General features: G+C 36.3%; 1 protein-coding gene across 2 annotated transcripts in view; it reads right to left on the bottom strand.

Annotated features, from left to right (window-relative positions):
* MAGI3 (membrane associated guanylate kinase, WW and PDZ domain containing 3) overlaps window positions 1-20,772 on the bottom strand; it is a 299,415-nt gene that overhangs the window by 19,275 nt on the left and 259,368 nt on the right. For both annotated transcript variants that reach the window (XM_003892411.4, XM_017945961.1), the window contains exons 12-16: window positions 19,874-20,030; window positions 17,215-17,306; window positions 15,331-15,523; window positions 12,530-12,718; window positions 7,010-7,195 (exon numbers count right to left, since the gene is read on the bottom strand). In XM_003892411.4, coding sequence (XP_003892460.3) covers window positions 7,010-7,195; window positions 12,530-12,718; window positions 15,331-15,523; window positions 17,215-17,306; window positions 19,874-20,030 — 817 coding nt within the window. The remainder of the gene's footprint in view (window positions 1-7,009; window positions 7,196-12,529; window positions 12,719-15,330; window positions 15,524-17,214; window positions 17,307-19,873; window positions 20,031-20,772) is intronic.

Raw genomic sequence — 20,772 nt, 5'->3', positions numbered from 1 at the left:
AAGAAGTTTTACTGTGGGTAAAATGCTATCAAACAGCATCACATGCTACAGAGAGATCTTTAGTGAAAGAAAGAGTCACTCAATGTAGCAGACTTTATCATTGTCTTATTTTAAGAAATTGCTACAGCCACCTCAACCTTCAGCAACCACCACCCAAATCAGTCAGCAACCATCAACATCGAGGCAAGACCCTCCACCAGCATAAAGATTAAGACTTACTAAAGGCCCAGATGATCATTAGCATTTCTTAGCAATAAAGTATATTTTCATTAAGGTATGTATGTTGTTTTTTAAGATATACTGCTATTGCACACTTAAGAGACTATAGAATAGTGTAAATATAACTTCTATATGCACTAGAAAACCAAAAAGTTCATGTGATTCACTTTATTGCAATGTTCACTACCTAATGGCAGTGGCCTATAACTGAACCTGCAGTATCTCCAAGGTATGCCTATAATAATACACTTAAGAGAAAGTGTATATTCAAAAGATAAAAACAAAATCCACAATTAAATTACAGCAATAAACATTATAATCTATTGAGAATCACCTTACCAAGAGTAAATAAGAACCCTATGAGACAACATTCTAAAACTCTTATTAAAGGACATAAAAGATAATCTGAGTAATTGGAAAGACAGTCCATGATCTTTGGTGGGATGACTTAATATGTACAGATATTCTCCCCCCACCAAAAAAATATATATACATACACACATGTATATTTATATACACATAGACACAATATATCCCCAAAAAACTGCACTTTGACTTTTTTGGAGGAGCTTAATAATTTGCTCTAAAATTTTATATAGAAAAGTTCCATGAATATATAGTCAATTTCGAGAAACAGAGAGACAGGTTTGCCCTAATAGGCAGATATATTAGGATATATCACAGATAAAAAAAAATAAAAAATACACACACATATATCATCAGCCCAAGAACAAATAAACTAATAGAACAGAATAGAGAATTTGGAGACTCATGTTTAAAGGGGAAGTTGATATATAGGAGAGATGACATCACAAATAAATAAGGCAAAGAAGTGCTGTCTAATAGCTGGTGTTGGGAAAACTGGCTCATGTTAAGAATAAAAATAAAACTACATCCCTCCTAAAACTACATACAAAGGTAGGCTCCAGATGGATTAAAGACCTAGGTACAAAAATCAAAATTACAAATCTGGTATTAGATCATATAAAAGAAAGATCTCTGTGATGTGGGGAAAAATGACTTATCTTAAATAAAACCTCAATAGTTTAAGCTGTAGGTAAAAAGTGACAAATTTGATTACATCTAAATTAAGAATTTCTATATAATAAAGGGTACCATGGTCAAAGAACATACAGATAGCAGAAAAAGATATTTATAGTCTCTAAAACAAAGCTGTACTACTGAAGTCCATATAATTCATGAGCAACCACTAAATATCAACAAGACAGAAATCCCACAAGAAAAAACTCAAGCATATGAAGAGATGCTGAAATTCATGGGCAATCAGAGAAATACAAATTAAATAATGAGACAACACCTTCATGCTTTAGGCTAGCAAATTCAAAAGCTGATAGTAACAAGTACTGGTGGGGAAGTAAAGGCATAAAAATCCTCAATGTTTTGCTGATGGGAATAGATGGATGCAACAATCTGACAGTAACGAATCAAGCGCATGTATACCCTCTGATCAAGTAATTTCACTCCCAGAAATTCTCACACTGTTTTTTATTTTTTAAGAGATAAAGTCTTGCTATGTTATCTAGGCTGGCCTAAACTTCTGGGCTCAAGTGATCCTCCTGTGTAGCTGGGACTACAAGCATGTGCCACCAATGCCTGGCTTCTCACACTGTTTTGTAACATAGATATGTGAAGATGTGTATTATAGAATTGTTTGTAAGACTGTAGTGTTGTAGGCAATGTGACTGTCTATAGGGAAGTGGACAGGTTATTTGTTGTAAATATTCATGGAAAACTATCAAGCAGTTAAAAGCAATCAATTATGTTCATCCAGCAATGCAGATAAATCTTAAAAGCATATGATGCTACGATACCAAAGCACAAGCACCGCCCCTGCAAATAGATGAATTAGACTTCTTCAGCATTAAAACTTTTGTCCATCAAAGGATAGTATCAAGAAAGTAAAAACACGAACGGAGACTGGGAGAAAAATACTTGCAAACCATGTATCTGATAAAGGTCTAGTATTCAGAAACCAATTCAACAATAAAAAAGACAAATAACTGGGTTATAAATGGCAAAGGATTTAAATAGACATTTATGTAAAGAAGATTTACAAATAGTCAATAAGCACATGAAAAGATGTTCAACATCATTACTCATCAGCAAAATGCCAGTCAAAACCACAATGAAATACCATTTCACACCCACTAGGATGGCTAGAAAACAAACCCCCGAAACAGAAAATAAGTGTTGGCAAGGTTATGGGGAAATGGAAGCCTCATATATTGCTGGTGGGAATATAAAAGGGTGCAGCTGTTGTGGAAAACCGTTTTGAAGTTCTTCAAAAAGCTAAACATAGTTACCATGTGACCCAACAATTCCACTCCTAGGTATACAACCAAGAAAAATGAAATCATACATCAACACAAAAACCTATAAAACAACGTTTGTAGTGGCATTATTCACAGTAGTAGAAACAACTCAAATGTCTATCAAATGATTAATAGGTAAGCAAAATATATGTATGCATAATGAAATACTATTCATTAGTCATAAAAAGGAATGAAGTACTGATACATGCTATAACTAGGATGCACCTTGAAAACATTTTGCCAAGTGAAAGAAGCCAGACACAAAAGGCCACATACTGTACGATTCTATTTATATGAAATACCCAGCAAATCCACAGAGACAGAAAGTGGATTAGTGGTTGCCTAGGGATGGGGGTTTCAAGATAATGGGAAGTGATTTCTAATGGGTATGAAGTTTCTTTTGGGGGCAATAAAATGTGGAACTAGTGGTAATGATTGCAAAATCCTGTGAATATACTAAAAACCACTGAATTGCATATATATATATATATATATATATATTTTTTTTTTGAGATGGAGTTTTGCTCTTGTTGCCCAGGCTGGAGTGCAATGGCTCGATCTCAGCTCACTGCAACCTCTGCCTCCTGGGTTCAAGCGATTCTCCTGCCTCAGCCACCTGAGTAGCTGGGATTACAGGCACATGTCATCATGCCCAGCTAATTTTGTATTTTTAGTAGAGGTGGGGTTTCTCCATGTTGGTCAGGTTGGTCTCGAACTCCCGACCTCAGGTGATCTGCCCGCCTTGGCCTCCCAAAGTGCTGGAATTACAGGCATGAGCCACTGTGCCAGGCTGAGCTGTATATTTTAGAATAATGACTTTTATAGTATATGAATTCTATCCCAATTAAAAAGAAAAAAAAGACACAACAACTAAATGCCACGAGGAATCCTGGATTGGATCCTGTTCAGTAAAATGGCATTAAAAGAAAACAACAACAACATGGTTCTGAGAAAAACCCAGTGTAAAATCTATAACATTTACATAACTCAAAAATAAATGCCAACACACAACAAAAATGTATTTTAAAAGACGTGCAAATAAAATGCAGTACATAAAACATACTAGAATGTTTGCCAATGGGAGCAGTGAGAGAAATGAGAATGGAAAATGGAGACAAATGGGAATAAACAGATAAATAAATTGAAAACAAAACAAAAGTATTGCAACACTACCAGAATCATTCCAATAGGAGTGCTTGGTAGCCTTTGGTAAGTCATGTTCACTCTTAAAATTAACAAGACCTGACAAAAAATTAGAAATTAATTTTGAAAAATTATATATATATATATTTTTACAGTAAGCAGGAACTATCAGACATAGTAAATTTATGTTCCATATTTTAAAACAAGATACCATGGCGGAGGAAGAGGCGGTAGTGTTGTGGGGAATGCCATATGATAGAGAACAGTCTCAAGTCCTGGCTACAGTTTGGAAGTCTTTTATGAAATATGACACTTGCCTTACAATTTCCTTGGCAACATAGGCACAAATATTAAACAGCATCTAGCAAAGGGGGATAAAAAGGATGGAGGGACCAAGAGTTGTTCTTTTTCTAGGTAACTGTCTTTTACCTGTTAACGGGGAATGGCTGACGGAGAGAAGGGGAGAAGTACCAGATGGGAAGCTCTGCTGCCCTGAGGTATTGATCTGAATGTGTGGTTTCTGAAAATAGCTTTAGAGTTATAAATATTCATTTGACTCTTTAGTGCAGTTGATAGATTTTATACTGAATTTTATGAGAAACCTGGAAGGCTTACAAACTCCATGAATGAAATCTTTATAGACAGAAGGAAGATTTTCTGGTTTTTCCTAAGAAAAATAAGAGATTCTGAATGTTTTCATAGTTTAAAAAAACCTAGAGTATAATAAAATAATGTGTGATCACTGCAATGTGATTTAACATATAAAATGTGACTGTATTTTAAGAGGCTGTGGCTGCATATGAAATATACTTTAAGTATATATCTGCTAGGGAGCTTCCCTCCACCCTGCTCTCTTTTCTCTGAACACGAACTGACGTTATACAGGAAATCTCAAGTGTCAGTCCACAAGTGTTTGGGCCAGAATGTGAAAGGGAACTTTCATTCTAAGAAAAATTATGAACAATCTTGGATAATCTCTCAGAGAAAACACCATCAACAGTAAACAGTAATTTTGGGGGAAAAGTTACTGGAGAAAGAAGTAGTTTTTTTTCTAACAATCTATCCCAAGGCTACCCAAAGTGTGGTTCACAGACGAGATACATAGATATTGAGAGTAAGCATTTAGAACATTTTTTAACCACAGGCAATCCATCTAACTGCTCTGTGACTCAGTCTCCTCATCTACGAGAATTGGAAAACCATAGTGCCTGCCTAGGATTATTGTATTAGTTAATATACATAAAGCATTTAGGACAGTGTCTGTCACATAGTACACCCTTATTAAATACTATTATTATTTCCTTGGGAAGTGAGATTTAAACAGAGACCTGAATGAGGGAGCCAGTCATGTAGGTAAAATAATGATATTAGATGAGCACCCTAGGGTATTTATGTAGTTTCTGCATATTTTCACCTTTGACCCCGATGATGATCCTGAAACAGATATTACTACTCCAATTCTACAGTTAAAAAAGTGAAGATTAGAAATATTAAGTAGCTTTTTTGTCATATAACTAGCTAATAGATATCTGTGACCTTTGTCAAAAGCCTTACTTCTTATTGGGTTTAAATCGCCTCTGCTTAGGTAATGGGATAGAGGGCCTCAGAACTAAAATCTCCTAACTTTTACTTGTTCACTCATTCGTTTACTCATCTTTCATTCAAAACATATTTGCTGGCAAGGCACAGTGGCTCACCCCTGTAATACGAGCACTGTGGGAGGCTGAGGCAGGAAGATCGCTTGAGCCCAGGAGTTCGAGACCAGACTAGGCAACACAGTGCGACCCCATCTCAAAAAAAAAAAAGAAATTAAAAATGATGTAGTCCTAGCTACTCAGGATACTGAGGTAAGAGGATCACTTGAGCCCAGGAGACTGAAACTGCAGTAAGCCACGACTGTGCTACTGCACTCTAGTCTGGGCAACAGAGTGAGACCCTGTCTCAAAAAAAAAAAAAAAAAAAAAAAATGCTGAGCATCTAGTATCATAGTCAACCAATATGTTTTTTGTTTACAAAGAGCAGACCATTTAAACAGGGATATAGTTATATAAGAATGATGTCCAATGAAGTGCAGAGACAGGAGGTGCCATGGGAGTTGGGGTCAGGCGGAGGCCATGTACACAGAGGCCAATGAGGCCCAGCTCAGAGAGGGTGTGGAGAGAATACTGAGAAGTACATTTAAAAGGCAGGCTGAGAGCAAAATCACAGAACACTTTCTGGGCAGAGAGTGGGGAAGCAGTGGAGCTTCTACAAGGGATTATTTTTAAAAAGAATCAGCAGAGTCTGAGAAGAGGGTAGGAACGGAATGGAGAAGGGAAAGAACAAAGGCAGGGATGTCACAGCATCTTGGAATTCTGCCCAGAATTCGACAGGACCTAAGGGAGCAGTAAAGTCAATTCAGGTCCACGCAGAAATACCCCCTACAGCATCTTGAACAGATTTATGTAATACCTTAGAAATAAATGGATGAGAGTGGTGTGGTAGGAACAGAAACAAACGGTAGAACCGGGAAGTATAAAGGACTTGGAAACCAACTAGATCAGAGGGTCATGGGGGAAAATGGAACATGAATACACATTATAGTATGAAGAATTTTAACATCAAAGACTGACCCTTCATAATTCTGTTTTTGGCTTCTTGTTTTGCAAAATCAGGAAAAATGAGAGCATTACATAGTGGTTATGTTGTAATTCACAAAGAATATGAACTGGTTAAATATGGTTCCTAATTAGAAATTCTTAATGATCAAAAGGCAGCTTTACAGCAAGGCAAGACATTAAACATGTTTGTAAGACTCCAGGGCTGCCAGTATGTATTTTATGCCCCACTTACTAGCCATTCCCACACACTCTTTTACCCTGTTTACAAAGCGGCTGCCCAGAACAAAGCCTTGTCCCCAAGGAAAGGCACACGGTGGCATCGGCCTGACATAAAAGACTTGATATCAACAGTGACTTTCTTTGAACTGTTTAAAGGATTTTCTCTCACTCAAGCCAAGACTTAAGACATTATTTTAAGAAAATAAGATCTGAAAAGTATTACCAGTCTCTTTCACTTCTGGGTGCTTGCTTCTCTAGCACAGAAATAAATGGTCCACACTCACTAGCTGGATTATTTTTCTTGAGCTGCTGATAATTTTATAATAAGTTGTCTTTTAAGTTCATTAAATGGAAAAGGCGAAGAATGAGACTCCAGCGTGCATACACAGTTCTATCCCTGCAGTGATTCTGGCAGTGCTGGAGGAGACCACTGCCTCCCACAGGTTTTGCGCCTCTCAGATCAGCTTGGGGCAGGCGGGTCTACTGGCTCCTTACCTTCTTCAGCAATGACCGTTAGTGTGACGGTGACACCAGCATCTTTGATCAGCTGAACAATGTTATCATGAGACAGTTCAACAATGGACTGCCCATTCACTGCAGAGATATGATCTCCAACTTTCAGTTTTCCACAGCGGTCAGCTGGACTTCCTTCTATGACTCGACCAATTTTATGAGGAATAACTATGGGAAAAAAAACCCAAAAAACAAAAAACCAGGTTTTTCAATTATTTAAGATTTCTGCTAGTGTTAGATTTATAATCATCATCATTTAAAAATTCAACATAACATCAAAGAAAAATATTTAAAAACATAACAGAAAAGTACCACACGTCATCATCCCATCCAAACGCAAGTATTTTCGTATTTCTCACTTTTGCCCACATACATACTCTTGACACAGTTGTAATCACAGTATATAAACCTCTTTGCTATCTTCTACCTACCAGAAACCTTGTTCTAATTTTTACATTATCATCCTAACTGTTCTGTTTAAGAGTTATTAATCTCGCTGATACCACCTGACTGATCAGATGTCTCATTGTTTATCGTTGATCATTTAAGCTGCATCAAGTTTTTAGCTATTTTAAAAACTGCTACGATAAGATAAGCTTTGCTTCTGTTAAAGGGGCACTTGCTCCCATAAGGAATCTTGTAAATAAATGCAGGTCAAACTCAGGTTTAGCACTCAGTAGTTATTGGTCAGAAATTCAGGTACAGTGAAATGACTGACAATTAAAATGAATCATACTTAATTCCACAGGTAAATTAATTCCTCTTATTTATGCCTTTGGTTCTTTTTAAAATTTGAAAAGCTGAGTGGAATTAGAACATTAAATGTTAAGTGTTAAGACTACTTGACTCATGGATCAAATTCTAAACCAAATACACAAAGCTGAGTCTCATACAATTGCAAAGATGCTCTGTGCAGCTCTACTGTATCTCTAGCTTATAATGCTAAGGGCCTTCCTGGACTAACTATTAAGACATTCTGCTATAATTGTAGCTTGAAATGAGTTCTCATATATTCAGGAAATCTTGTCAAACAAAATATTTTCCACCATGCAACAGGCAGCATTTGTATTAGGAAACAAATGTTCCTTCTGTGTTCTCTGAGAATTTCCTAGCCTAGGTCAGTCAACTTTAAACTTATCAGATATGTGGGCTCCTGCTGACTACTGACTGATTTGAATAGGGATACTTCATATTTTTGAATGGCACTGTGAATGATGTTTAATTTCCATAGTAAAACCCGCTCCTTACTAGTATGTCTGAATCATATCTAGGAGTATGTAAGGGACATTTTAATAGACCTTCGTTTGGACTAGAAAAGTTATTCTTGATGATAATTTATTTCCCTACAGACAGTGCCCTGGCTCTTCTAGGAATACACAGTGGGAGATTTTATCTTAAAATAGAGTAAGTCAGTGTTGGAAGGAAGTGCCTTTTAGCTCTGAATTATGTCAAGCACTTATTATTCTATTTTCCTTACAAACAATGTAATTAGAGAAATGCCAGTGCAGAAAGGGCCATGTCGTATGCCAGGCATTATGAGTTGATTCACTAATTCTACAACAGGTGGCATACCAGAAACATATGGCAGGTCATATGGTGGCCCTGTGGTGACCTTCTAAATCAATATCTCAGTTATTCTCCTTTTTACAAAAGATTTACTTAAACATAGTGTTCTTTCTAGATCCCCTGAGAAGAAAATCATTCAGTTCCTTGGCTCACTAAAAGGAGTTTGTTCAGACTTGGGAAAGCATTAAATAGAATTAATCTCTGAAATCTTAGTGGTCCCCTTTCTCAGCCTGTGAGCAATGTGGTAAAAAGAATTGGTGCATGGTGGTATACAACTTCCTAAAGGGCTGGTTATCTGGATCAGGGAAGGTAAAAGTAGTCAGATTGTTACTGTCTTAGTATTTATAGCAGTATCACTAGAACAGTTAAAAATAGCAAACAGACCAGTAGAAAGGTAACTTCTGAACATTTTCTAAACGGACTGGGAAACTGTTCAAGGTAACCCCTTAGAGTTCACATAGCTAGGGAAAAGCCTTCAGTCCTGCCTGATTTTTGTTGATACACAAAGTCTACAGGCATTTGCCATAAAGCCAACTTATCCATCTTCATTCATCTTTGGCCTAAATCTGTCTCATAGCCTGGCTTGTCCAGATCCTGAGATCACTTTAGTGCTCTTAAAACACTTCTTTTCAGGAAAACAAAGAACAGTAACTGGAAATGTTCCCTTTTCAAAGAAATCCTTTGCAACCGGAACTGAAAACTATATGATAAGAAGGAATAACACTAAAAGCTCTGAAGTACTGGTAAAGCAAAAACTAGCCACGTCTTTTTAATCTTAAATAGAGGCCTTTTCTAAATACTCCATTCATTCAGCACTTAGACAAATTCTGAGGATGCTGGACCTGGATCCCTGATCTTTGAAAAAGTCAACAGTAGAGAAACTCAGAATTCCATAACTGGTACCACAGATGCTACTAGGAACTCTTCTTGAGACATACGTCATCAGAAAATACCTGAGACAAGGTCCATAAAGAATGATCTGGCCAGGCACAGTGGCTCACGCCTATAATCCCAGCACTCTGGGAGGCCAAGGTGGGTGGATCACCTGAGGTTGGGAGTTCGAGACCAGCCTGGCCAACATGGCAAAACCCCGTCTCTACTAAAAATACAAAAAACATTAGCCAGGTGTGTTGGCACATGCCTGTAATCCCAGCTAATCGAGAGGCTAACGCACGAGAATCACTTGGGGGAGGCAGAGGTTGCAGTGAACCGAGATCGCGCCACTCTACTCCAGCCTGGGAAACAGAGAAAGACTGTCTCAAAGAAAAAAGAAAAAAAAAAAAAAGATCTATTCTGACAGACAGGTTTCCTGCCTTTCCACCTGTGCTAACTCCTTTCTGAACCAAACCTTCTCTATCATACAGTTTGCAGCAAGTATTCAGTCTCTGTGAGTGAAAGCTCCTCATTTGAGCTTTCCCCTGAGAATGTTAGAAAATAAAATTCTAACAAGAATACTCTCAGGCCTCAACATTTGATGAGATTATTAACGAGCATTTCAGTGAAATTATCAATTCTGGTTTTACACTAGGACTGAAAATCTCAATTACTTTACATAAAATTCATCAACAACCTGAGCCTAATTTACCATTCAGCCTGATAATTAATGAGCTGCAATTACTCATTTCCTGCCACATGTGAGCTGCTGCCTCAATCTTACATTTTAATTGGGCTTTCTTTCCTATCTCATTATTAAGTATTGACGAACTTTTAAAAGTTTTTTAAAAGAAAAATTAAGAGATGGTTACAATTTTCTAAATAATAATGATGATGATAGCAACGGCAGCAGAAGCTACAACAAGCGACAGCAGCTAACATTTCGTGAAGGCCTTGGCTAAGGGCTTCCCATACGCTGTCTCCTTTAATCCTCACATTCGTGAGACAGGGAGTGTCTCTATCATCCTCATTTTACGGAAGAAACTGGAGCTCTTGGAGGGAAAATAAGTTGCCCAAGATCAGACAGCTATTAAAAGATATAAGCAGGACTTGAATCCAAGTTTGTTGGATTACAAAACCCAACCCTTAATGACACTATCTTATACAGAGATGAAGTAGCTCCATAGGTAAAACCATCAAAATAGTAAAAAATGATTGAAACAAGGAAATATAAAACTACTTAAAGATTTTTAAATTTTTTAAAATTTACCAATAAAATATATACAAATAAAAATACTTAATTAAATTTTAATATTATTAAAATTTAATATAACAAATTTTAAATATAAACAAATGTAAAAATATGCTCAAACATATTTAAGCAATGAAACTTATTTTACTGAATTTCTCTATATAGGTTAGTTTTATGGTGAACATCAGACTCTCCCCAAATTTCTGTAGTGCTAGAAAGGGAATATCTTCAATACAGAAAGTGGTTAGCATCTATCTACTAGAGTAATACTCTTTCACTGTTTTTGTTAATTTGAATGCCTGGGGTTATCATATGTTACAAGAATGACAATATCATTATCCTAAATGGTTATCTGTTTTTAGAAACACTGATTCCAATGACATAACATGAAAACCACCTAAAAGCTGCTTTCCTTTCATTTTTCTGACACAGGCCATATTATCATCCTCACAGCATCAGTGACAGTTCCAGTTCCAAGTGTTTCCATGGCAACTGCTTTGGGAAAATGGAAACTAGTATCAGTGAGCAGTGACCTAATACTATAGCAATAACTCATCCATGTCATGGACTCTTTTTCCCTTATACACTTCCATTAATTTTAGCAAGATTTTTGCAAATTGCTTTGGCTCACAACACTTTCCTAAAACTGTTTTCTTTTTTTTAAACTAAGGTTTTAGCAACCACTTGGTCTAAAAGGATCTCACTATTCAAAATATAATCAAACTGACTTGTAAAGGCAAGGGCACATTTTCATGTAGTCAGAGATTTTTATTATTTGACTTGGGGCTGGGTTCTTATATTCAACTGGATTTTATAATTATATTAAAAATTATTATTTTATAGAAACATCAAGACAAATATTTCATTTGCTGAATCGTAACAGCCCTGAATATATCAGATGTAATTCCTCCTTTGATCATGGAACTGATATAAATACATTCATCTTCTGGATTAGAATATTCTGTTAAATTCGGTTCAAGATATTTAGATTCATTTTCTAATTGTTGACAAAATTTTTACCTTTCAATGAAACATTTATAAAAAGTATGCCTCTTATTCACAAGGGTAATTTATAGCTGGACTACAGCAATTATTATTAAATAATAACATTAAATAAAGACATATTTGGGTCAAGATTTTTCTATTAATCTGCTTTGCTTGTTCTCAATTGCTTCTAGTCTTTAATTCTTTTCTATATACATGATTAATCCTAATTTTCAAAGCCTATGCCCCCATTTTTTTATTTTTTATTTTTATTATACTTTAAGTTCTAGGGTACATGTGCACAACATGTAGGTTTGTTACACACGTATACATGTGCCATGTTGGTGTGCTACAGCCATTAACTCGTTATTTACATTAGGTATATCTCCTAATGCTATCCCTCCCCCCTCCCCCCACCTCACGACAGGCCCCGGTGTGTCATGTTCCCCTTCCTGTGTCCAAGTGTTCTCATTGTTCAATTCCCATCTATGAGTGAGAACAAGAGCCCCCATTTTTTTAAAAGTCAGCATTATACCTTTCATTAAATCCATATCTATTACATATTATCTTCAGTATAACCTTGATGCAAATGGAGCTACTGAGACTTAGTAAATATTTTATAGAATGTGAGATAATAGATAAACCTGAAGCCTAGAAGGTTTGGTTCAGATTACCTAATTTTGAAAATAAGGAAAGTATTCACCATTCTTAAAAAGATAAGTACCTAAGGCATTTTATACGTAGCTCCTAATTATCTCATAAACTCCAGTGGGAGCCTCAGAAAACTGGACTTGCAGGCAGAGACAATAAGATACAATATCCCTTACCTCCTGGAGGTGGTTTGTTTTTGGAGGTGAGGATGACAAAGCCAAATCCTTCATTTTCTTTTCGTTGCAAGACAACATCATAGGGCTCCTGGGGTGCAGGCCTGGCTGGGACCTCTGCCCGGTTCAGGCGGGGAGATCCATTCTGTGTTGAAATGAAGGCCTGAGAGCTGTCGTCCTCAGGTTGTTTTTCTATAATAAACATGATCAGTTTTGATATTTCTGGAACATCATAATTTCTGGTGACTAAAGTGTTTTTATGCTAAGCCCCTCACAGAAAAATTCAGTTTCTAATAACATGAAGAATAGAAAAGCAGCCCCACATGTGAGCTTCGGGTGTAATCTGAGTGCAGATTTAGGCAACAGCAGTCCATCCGACTTTCCAGATACTCAGAGTGGATTACTGAAAAATACATACAATCTCAAGTTGTCGTTTTTCTTCCCCCCCACCCACCGAGATGCAGTCTTGCTCTGTCACCCAGGCTGGAGTGCAGTGGCGTGGTCTCGGCTCACTGCAACCTCTGCCTCCGGGGTTCAAGCAATTCTCCTGCCTCAGCCTTCCGAGTAGGCGGGATTACAGGTGCCCACTATCATGTATGGCTAAGTTTTGTTATTTTTAGCAGAGATGGGGTGTCACCATATTGTCCAGGCTGGTCTTGAACTCCTGACCTTGTGATCTCATTTTAAAGGAAGCTTTTAAAAGCTTCTGTGAGATTTGATAGTAAAAAATTCTTCTTAAAACTGTTTTAGTTCCATCAAGGTTTATAACATGGACCAATAATTTTAACGAAACACATAATGAGGAATGACACAATGAACTTCCTTTTAAAATCAATTATAAATATAATTTAGTTCAGTGACTGATACTCATTGATGTCTGTCTTAGAGGTTAAAGCATCAGGGCAGAAATGTTGCCCCATTGTAACAGTTTGCTACCTGTACAGGATTTGTCTCATATGATGTGTTTTGCAATTGCAGTTTCCTGAGTGATGATATAAGATGAGTTCATCATTAGCAGTTCTCAGCCTTCCACCTCCCCAACCCCCACCCCCCAACTTGCTGGGACACATAACAAGCTGTCCACATGAACAGCAAACACTTCTAGGCATAGGCAGGGTCATATGAAATTCCTGATAAATGGCCAATTAACCTACACCTTTTTCTGCTCTTTTATCAGAACTTGAGAATGGCACAAAGTCCTAATTGATTTTTTAAAAAGGGCATTTTTTTTTTTTTTTGCCATAATTTGGTACAAACCATCATTAATAATAACCACAACACACTGCAGTCATGTACATATTTATAAGCTCTCTTTTTGGCTGAAAATTCACATGGTTTTAATAATATGTTTTTTTCTTTTTTTTTTTTTTTCCAAAATGCATGGTTAGAATGTATTAGCTAAAACGTCTCCAACAATACCACACTACTATGAAACTTCTTCATGATTCTTTCCAGGGAAGAGCCAATTTGTAGGTTGTATAACATCACAATTTTACTGTAAGTAGTTACATTTGGCCTCCAACACAACCAAATTGAGGCAGTACTGCGTTACAAAATCTGTATGCATCTCTAAAAGGCTGGTATTTACCAAAGGAGGCAGGCGTTTACTTTGAATGTTGCAATAACAAAGACAGTGCCTCATTTTTGAGAGTGAGGTAAATATTCATCCAATTAACAATTTATTAATGTCCACTTTGTACCAGACAGGCACTCTTCTAGGTGCTGAGGATACAGGAGATAACTAAACAAATAAAAAAATCATAGCTTCATGAGGCTTATATTCTTGTGCTACAGAGTTATATTTTTCTAATTTTAAAGTGGCAAGAATTCATTTATAAGACTTCCTAATTATTCATAAAGCTACTGATGAGAAACTATAAGAGATATTCATATCCTAATGTTATAGTTTAAACCCTGATCTCTGAATTAAACTGCAAGTTTTAATCCAGGCCCTACCTCTTACCAGTTATTTGTTTCTCAACCTTTCTCTGAGTAGTCATAGAACTAGACAATGACCTCATAGTGTTGTGAAGATTAAATAAAATAATTCATGCGTCTATGACATAGTAAGCACTCAATAAATGTTAAATTATACTAAAACTTCCCAAGTAGAAACATCCCACTTTCCCTTAGTAGTTCAGATTTCACTGGGATCCAAAAATCTTTGTACATTCAGCTAGTGGGATATCTTGGTATGACTAAATAACTTTTTATTTGCTATTAAAAAAAAAAATTTAGGCCAGGCATGGTGGCTCACGCCTGTAATTCCAGCACTTTGGGAGGCTGAGACAGGCAGATCATTTGAGGTCAAGAGTTCGAGACCAGCCTAGCCAATGTGGTAAAACCCCATCTCTGCTAAAAATACAAAAATTAGCCATGTGGTGATATGCTACTCAGGAGGCTGAGGCAGGAGAATTGCTTGAACCTGGGAGGTGGAGGCTGCAGTGAGCTGAGCTCATACCATTGCACTCTAGCCTGGGTGACAGAGTGAGACTCTGCCTCAACAAAACAAAACAAAACAAAACCGGATTTAAATCAATACTCCCACCTATAATACCACATTTGCGAAATGCATCAATATATGAAAATAATCTTAATATAGAAACCCAAAATGTATTTTTTTATAGTAGTATTATTTCTGAATCCTTTTGTCTTTGCATGGCCTTCCACAGTGAGGCCTGGATCACATCAAATGAGTTATCTCAGATACTACTGAATGTAATAAAATAACAAAACTACACAAGAGGTAGATTAGTATCTTTGTTTCTTTTTTAACTTTCCAGAGCAGGAACAAGTTCACATACCTCCATAGAAGATCTTTCGTCTGACAGTTAGTAACACATGGCCATTTCGAGCAGCAGTCGTCATGAGGTCCAAGACTTGTTTGTGTGATTTCCCTTTAACAGGAATTCCATCAATGCACATTAGTTCATCAGCTGCACGGAGCCGACCATCTTTCTCAGCTGCTCCCAGGGGAATAATAGCCCCGATATATATCTGATAAGATAACAAAGTATAGTTTGGTCCACAGCGTAAAGTTTAGCTGAAGAGTTAAGGGATTCCTAACTTAGCATTGTGCAAACCAACAGATTTTTGCAGTTCAACTATGAAAACAGTCATATTCTAGAAAGGTATTATCTGGGAAAGTGCCCATTCTCCAAAACGGCACTTCAAATAACCACACTGTATTATGTAATCCCTTATAGATCCTCAGGGCTGTGTACAAAGGAAATAGAAAATACGAAGTTGTTCAATAACTCAAAATGCACCACCATTATCCCCATCATTACAATGAAACAAAACACTAAACTCAGAAAATATAAATCTGCATAGTAGCTATTAAAAGTCTGTTCAATGTCATCAGGCAAGATTTTCTACATACTGTTCACAGCAACTGAGATCATTCTCAATGGTACTCCCATCACATAAGACTAACAGTACAAGTTCAATATACACAGCACAGAGACATTTCTTCTTTCTAAATCTCAATGGGAACAGAGTGGCCTGAAGCTCACTTGGATCTAAGTGAACAAATCTGGTTCACTTTGCTCACCAGCATTAGAATCCTATTAATTAGGCAATTCTGAATGTTTGGGCTAGTTTCAGAGCTGCTAAAATCTGACATTCAAGAGAAAAGAAAGGTTTCTTCTAAGTTGTTTGAGACAAATTCTTAAAATGTCTAAGTGAACATTATGAGTATCAACAAAATAGGAAGCAACAAAACAAAAATACAAATACCACCAAGAACAATTAAAGCATCTACTATTTGTTCTACATAGGGCAACCTGCCTTAAGCTTTATGTGTCTCCAATGACTGTTGTAACTGTAACCAATATGACCAATTAGAACAAATTTATACTACATAAATCAAATGTTCTATTCAGAAATAAGAAGCCTGTAATTTTTAAAGATTATTGTTCTTCACCTAACTTCCAACCATAATATAGTCTTTTTTGATATTATATAAAAGAAAATGCAAATATGTTCTTAAAAATTCTATAGAACACATTACTTCTTTGTTATTCAAACCAAGAGCAAAACTTAGAAACAAAACCCACTACATTTGTTCTCTAAAACAAGTTTATGTGAGTATCATATGTAAACAAAATCCTAGACTTCAAATGCTTTGCAAATATAACCCTTATGCCTCTGGACAAAAATATTAATTATTTTATATTCCTCTAGTTTCAAAGTAACAGATGAAATGACATGCAAAGTACTGAGCATGAAAATGCCAACCTATTAATAAAATGAGGTGAAACAATATACACAGGCTCATGCCAACCATTTATGGAACATTCAGCAGAAGTAATAGTGGGAAGGAGGACATGGGATTATAGGTTTCTTAGAGAAGGAAAATGTCTTAGACTCTGTTTAATGAGGGCAAAGGAAAATACAAACTTAAAATAAGCTTTATGTAGTTATTCACATAGAGAAGTAAATAAATTAATCATTGTCTAATTTGCAGCTGACATATTCAGTTTTTACTCACAGTTTTTAGCCTCAGCTACACCCCAATAACTGAGGGACTATGATACTAATAGAAATGCAGTTCTTCTTCATACTAATGAAACTGTTAGAGGAAAAAAAAAACTTAAAACACAAAACAAAACACACCATAATCCACCAAATCACCACTCAACACGTTTGAACAGGAAACAGCCATGTTCCAAAGAAGTGACACTTACAGACTGGTCAGGTCCATCTCCTCCTAGCACCCTGAAGCCAAACCCTGACTCTTGTTTTCGAAGAAAAACATCCAAATCTTTGGTATTTGGTGCTAAGGAAAATCAGAAAATATAAATATTTTGATTTATTTTAAAAGGACTAAAACAAAACAAAGTTCAATATTTAGTAGGACATTATAGAGTAAGACAACAAACTATAATCTCAGAACTTTTTAATATGTGAAAATTTGCACAGGAGTGTAACACACACACACAATTCAACTATAAATCCTTGTTTTGAGCTCTAAGCAAAACTGTATCAAGACTGTTTAGAAGCATTTACTCTCACTTCCATATACTCAGTATTACACTGTCATTAACTTCTAATGCTGTCCAATCAATATAACAATGTTGAATTCAGAATGATCAAACTTGAGTTTGATATTTGACAGGTGCAAATGACCTAACTTAACACTTGGGTAAGGTACATTAAATCCTAGGAAAAGAGTGCCTATAAAATACCTTATTCCTGCTCTCAAGCTAATACCTTTCTCTCAGAAAAGTATTCCATATGAACTACTTACCCAGCCTGGTTTTGCAAAATGATAGCATTTTAAATGAAAATAATTAAGAACTAACATTTATTATTAGCCCCGTTTTCTAGGTGGGAAAACAGGGTCTAAGTAAGTTGGCCATTGCCACACAGCAAGTGGTGAAGCTAAGATTTAAATCCAGGTTGATTTCCAGGGTCTAATCTCCTAACCCATACTATCCTACTCTGAAAGGGTAGGTTGTATTCCTTAGAATATTAAGCAGGAGGATTGCTTGAACCTGGGAGGCGGAGGTTGCAGTGAACCGAGATAGTGCCACTGCATTCCAGCTTGGGCAACAGAGTGAGACTCCATCTCAAAAAAAAAAAAAAAAAGAATATTAAGTCACAAAAATCTATTTCATGACTAAAATTTTTTCGTTGGGAAAATGTTAATGTTATTTATAGGTAAGAAGTATTTACTATAAAGAGAAAAGAAATAAACATGTCAGGGAACTATATAAAAAGTGAGATTAGTCAATTCCTGATAATATTCTATAGAAGCAATATCTTTTGATATATACTTCCTATTAAAATTGTAGAACTTTGAGATTAAGAGTCCACTTTGGGAAGCCGAGGAGGGTGGATCACGAGGTCAAGAGTTTGAGACCAGCTTGACCAACATGGTGAAACCCCGTCTCTACTAAAAATGCAAAAATTAGCCAGGCGGGGTGGCGTACACCTGTAGTCCCAGCTACTCGGGAGGCTGAGGTAGGAGAATTGCTTGAATCTAGGAGGCAGAGGTTGCAGTGAGCCAACTCCAGTTGCCACTCCAGCTCCGGGTGACAAAGCAAGACTCTGTCTCGGGAAAAAAAAAAAGAGTCTTGAGTTCAACTCACTTATTTTATGGGTGAAGCCTGATGGGACTGCAGAGTTTATACCAGTATTAACAATGTATCAGGCTATGAATGGAAAGTATGAAGAAAGGGATTCTACATAGTTATGCTAACTGAAATGATTGCTTTGCTATGCATACAACTGGTTTTCATCTTTCTGAATATGGATTGGTATTATCAAGATGTAGTTCTGCAATTAATTAAATAAGCATTAAGTCAATACACATATATTCCACTTGTACATATCTTTTCCAAAGTAGATTTACGTCTATTTCTAAGAACAAACAAATTTTAAAAAATTATACCTACTTAAATCTGCAATTTTACTTTGGAAAAGATGTATCATTAGTAAGTGAATTAGTAGGAACATGCATGAATTTCTGCCTTATGTGGTCTCTCTTTTTATCTCTCAGCTGTACTCCTTTAAGGAGTCAATTCTTTAGTTTCCTCTTCAAATTGCACACTCTTCCTCAAATTGCATTCACCTCTGATTCATCCTTCATACTCCTGCCAGAGAAACCTTTCTAAAACACAAAACTATGTCTTCCTTACAGTTAAAGGCATTCTGTGGTTCTCTGTTATTTGTATGACCAACTCCAGCTCCCCTTGAGGGGCATAACTGGCCTTTCTCAATCTGTTCCTACTCTCCTCTGTGACTTTCCTTGCCAATTGCACCCAGCGAAAGTGAATTACTTGCAGAACCCAAGTCATGCAAGACCAGTGTGCACGTGCTATTCCTTCTGTCTTTCCCTTTTATCTTCCTGATAGACACTTTTTCATCCCTGATGACTTAGCTTTGCTTCTAGTATGAAGCTTTTCCTGACACTTCCTACTGCCCACGCTGATAAAACTGAGTATTCCTTCTTTGGATCCCAATTTATCCATTTCATCTTTCTATCACTGTACCTGTTAGGCTTATTACGTGTACTTATTTGTATACTATTTGATTACATATTTGCCTTTTTCCATTTAGTTCTAATAATATTTTTGGGTGCAGGTCCTATGTAACCTATTTATCTCTGTATTCTAGTTACCTAGTATGGCATCTGGTAGATAACTAGCACTTAAAACATGATTTTGAAAAAAATGAATGTGTGAATGTTGAATATACATGGAAGAAGTCCAGAGTTCTATTAAAATGGTAATGAAGGAATAACTTTTCAATATGCTTCTGAAAGATGGGAAGGCCCTAGTCTAAAATAAATCCAAATTTATCTTGTTACATGCTTTCCTGAAGTATTCCACAACTACTTACGTTTATCTTCATATAAAGTCTTAGATTTCAGGTAGACCTCAGAAGGATCCAATTTTGGGGATCCTGACCTGATAATGCTGGGTGGAAAAGGCATAGGCTGAGGAATAGGCTCATTTATGGCCTCCAAACTTCCTGAATTTTCCTTTTTATCTGTTTTCTGAAATGGAAAAGGGCCTTACTTAGTATTTTTTAAAAATCAGATGGTTGATTAATTCATAAAACTGATATCTGAAATGGATATGTCAACTGATTATAGTTGTAAAGGTGGCAGGATTAAAGACACAGCAAATTTACAGTTACAGGAATTCATTTTCATAGCAAGGTGTATTTGAAACGTATTTAACTTAAATTAGAAAAAGGTTTACAGTAATATCAACTGAAGAGCCTTAGTTAGTCCTATGTTTAAACAATTTTGCCCTTTTCTCCACCACCAAGACACAAATTGACTTTGAGATGAAGATAAATAAAAATACAACACAATACGGCACTTCTAAGTAAAGTAGGAGGAAGATTCAGAGAATATCTTCATAAAATTCTTGGCCCGGCCCACTTCCCATTCACTGAGTTTAATTTCTAAGGAAGATGTTTAAGATAATACTCTTTCTAAGAAAACAGGAGAGGTTAACTCTAATTTAGGTTATAAAGATGGCACTGTGGAAACCCTGCCTGGCCAATTCATACATATTAAGAGAAAATGTACCATGCGAGACAATTAGATAAGGGAAAACACAGTAGCATATTTTGATATTTTTCCTATTCAGATAGCACTTTTCCAAGATAATAGTCAAGCAAAATGACTTATTTAATAAAATGTTAACAATGAAATCCAATAAATAGCCCAAGGAATATGGTTTTGAGACCAGTTTGTTTTCCTGGATTATTGTTAGGAGAGGGAGATT

Source organism: Papio anubis, chromosome 1, assembly GCF_008728515.1.
Source record: "Papio anubis isolate 15944 chromosome 1, Panubis1.0, whole genome shotgun sequence".
In the NCBI taxonomy this organism is placed as follows: Eukaryota; Metazoa; Chordata; class Mammalia; order Primates; family Cercopithecidae; genus Papio; species Papio anubis.
Note: the sequence above shows the minus strand (reverse complement) of the source record. Positions and strands in the feature narration are given on the sequence as shown.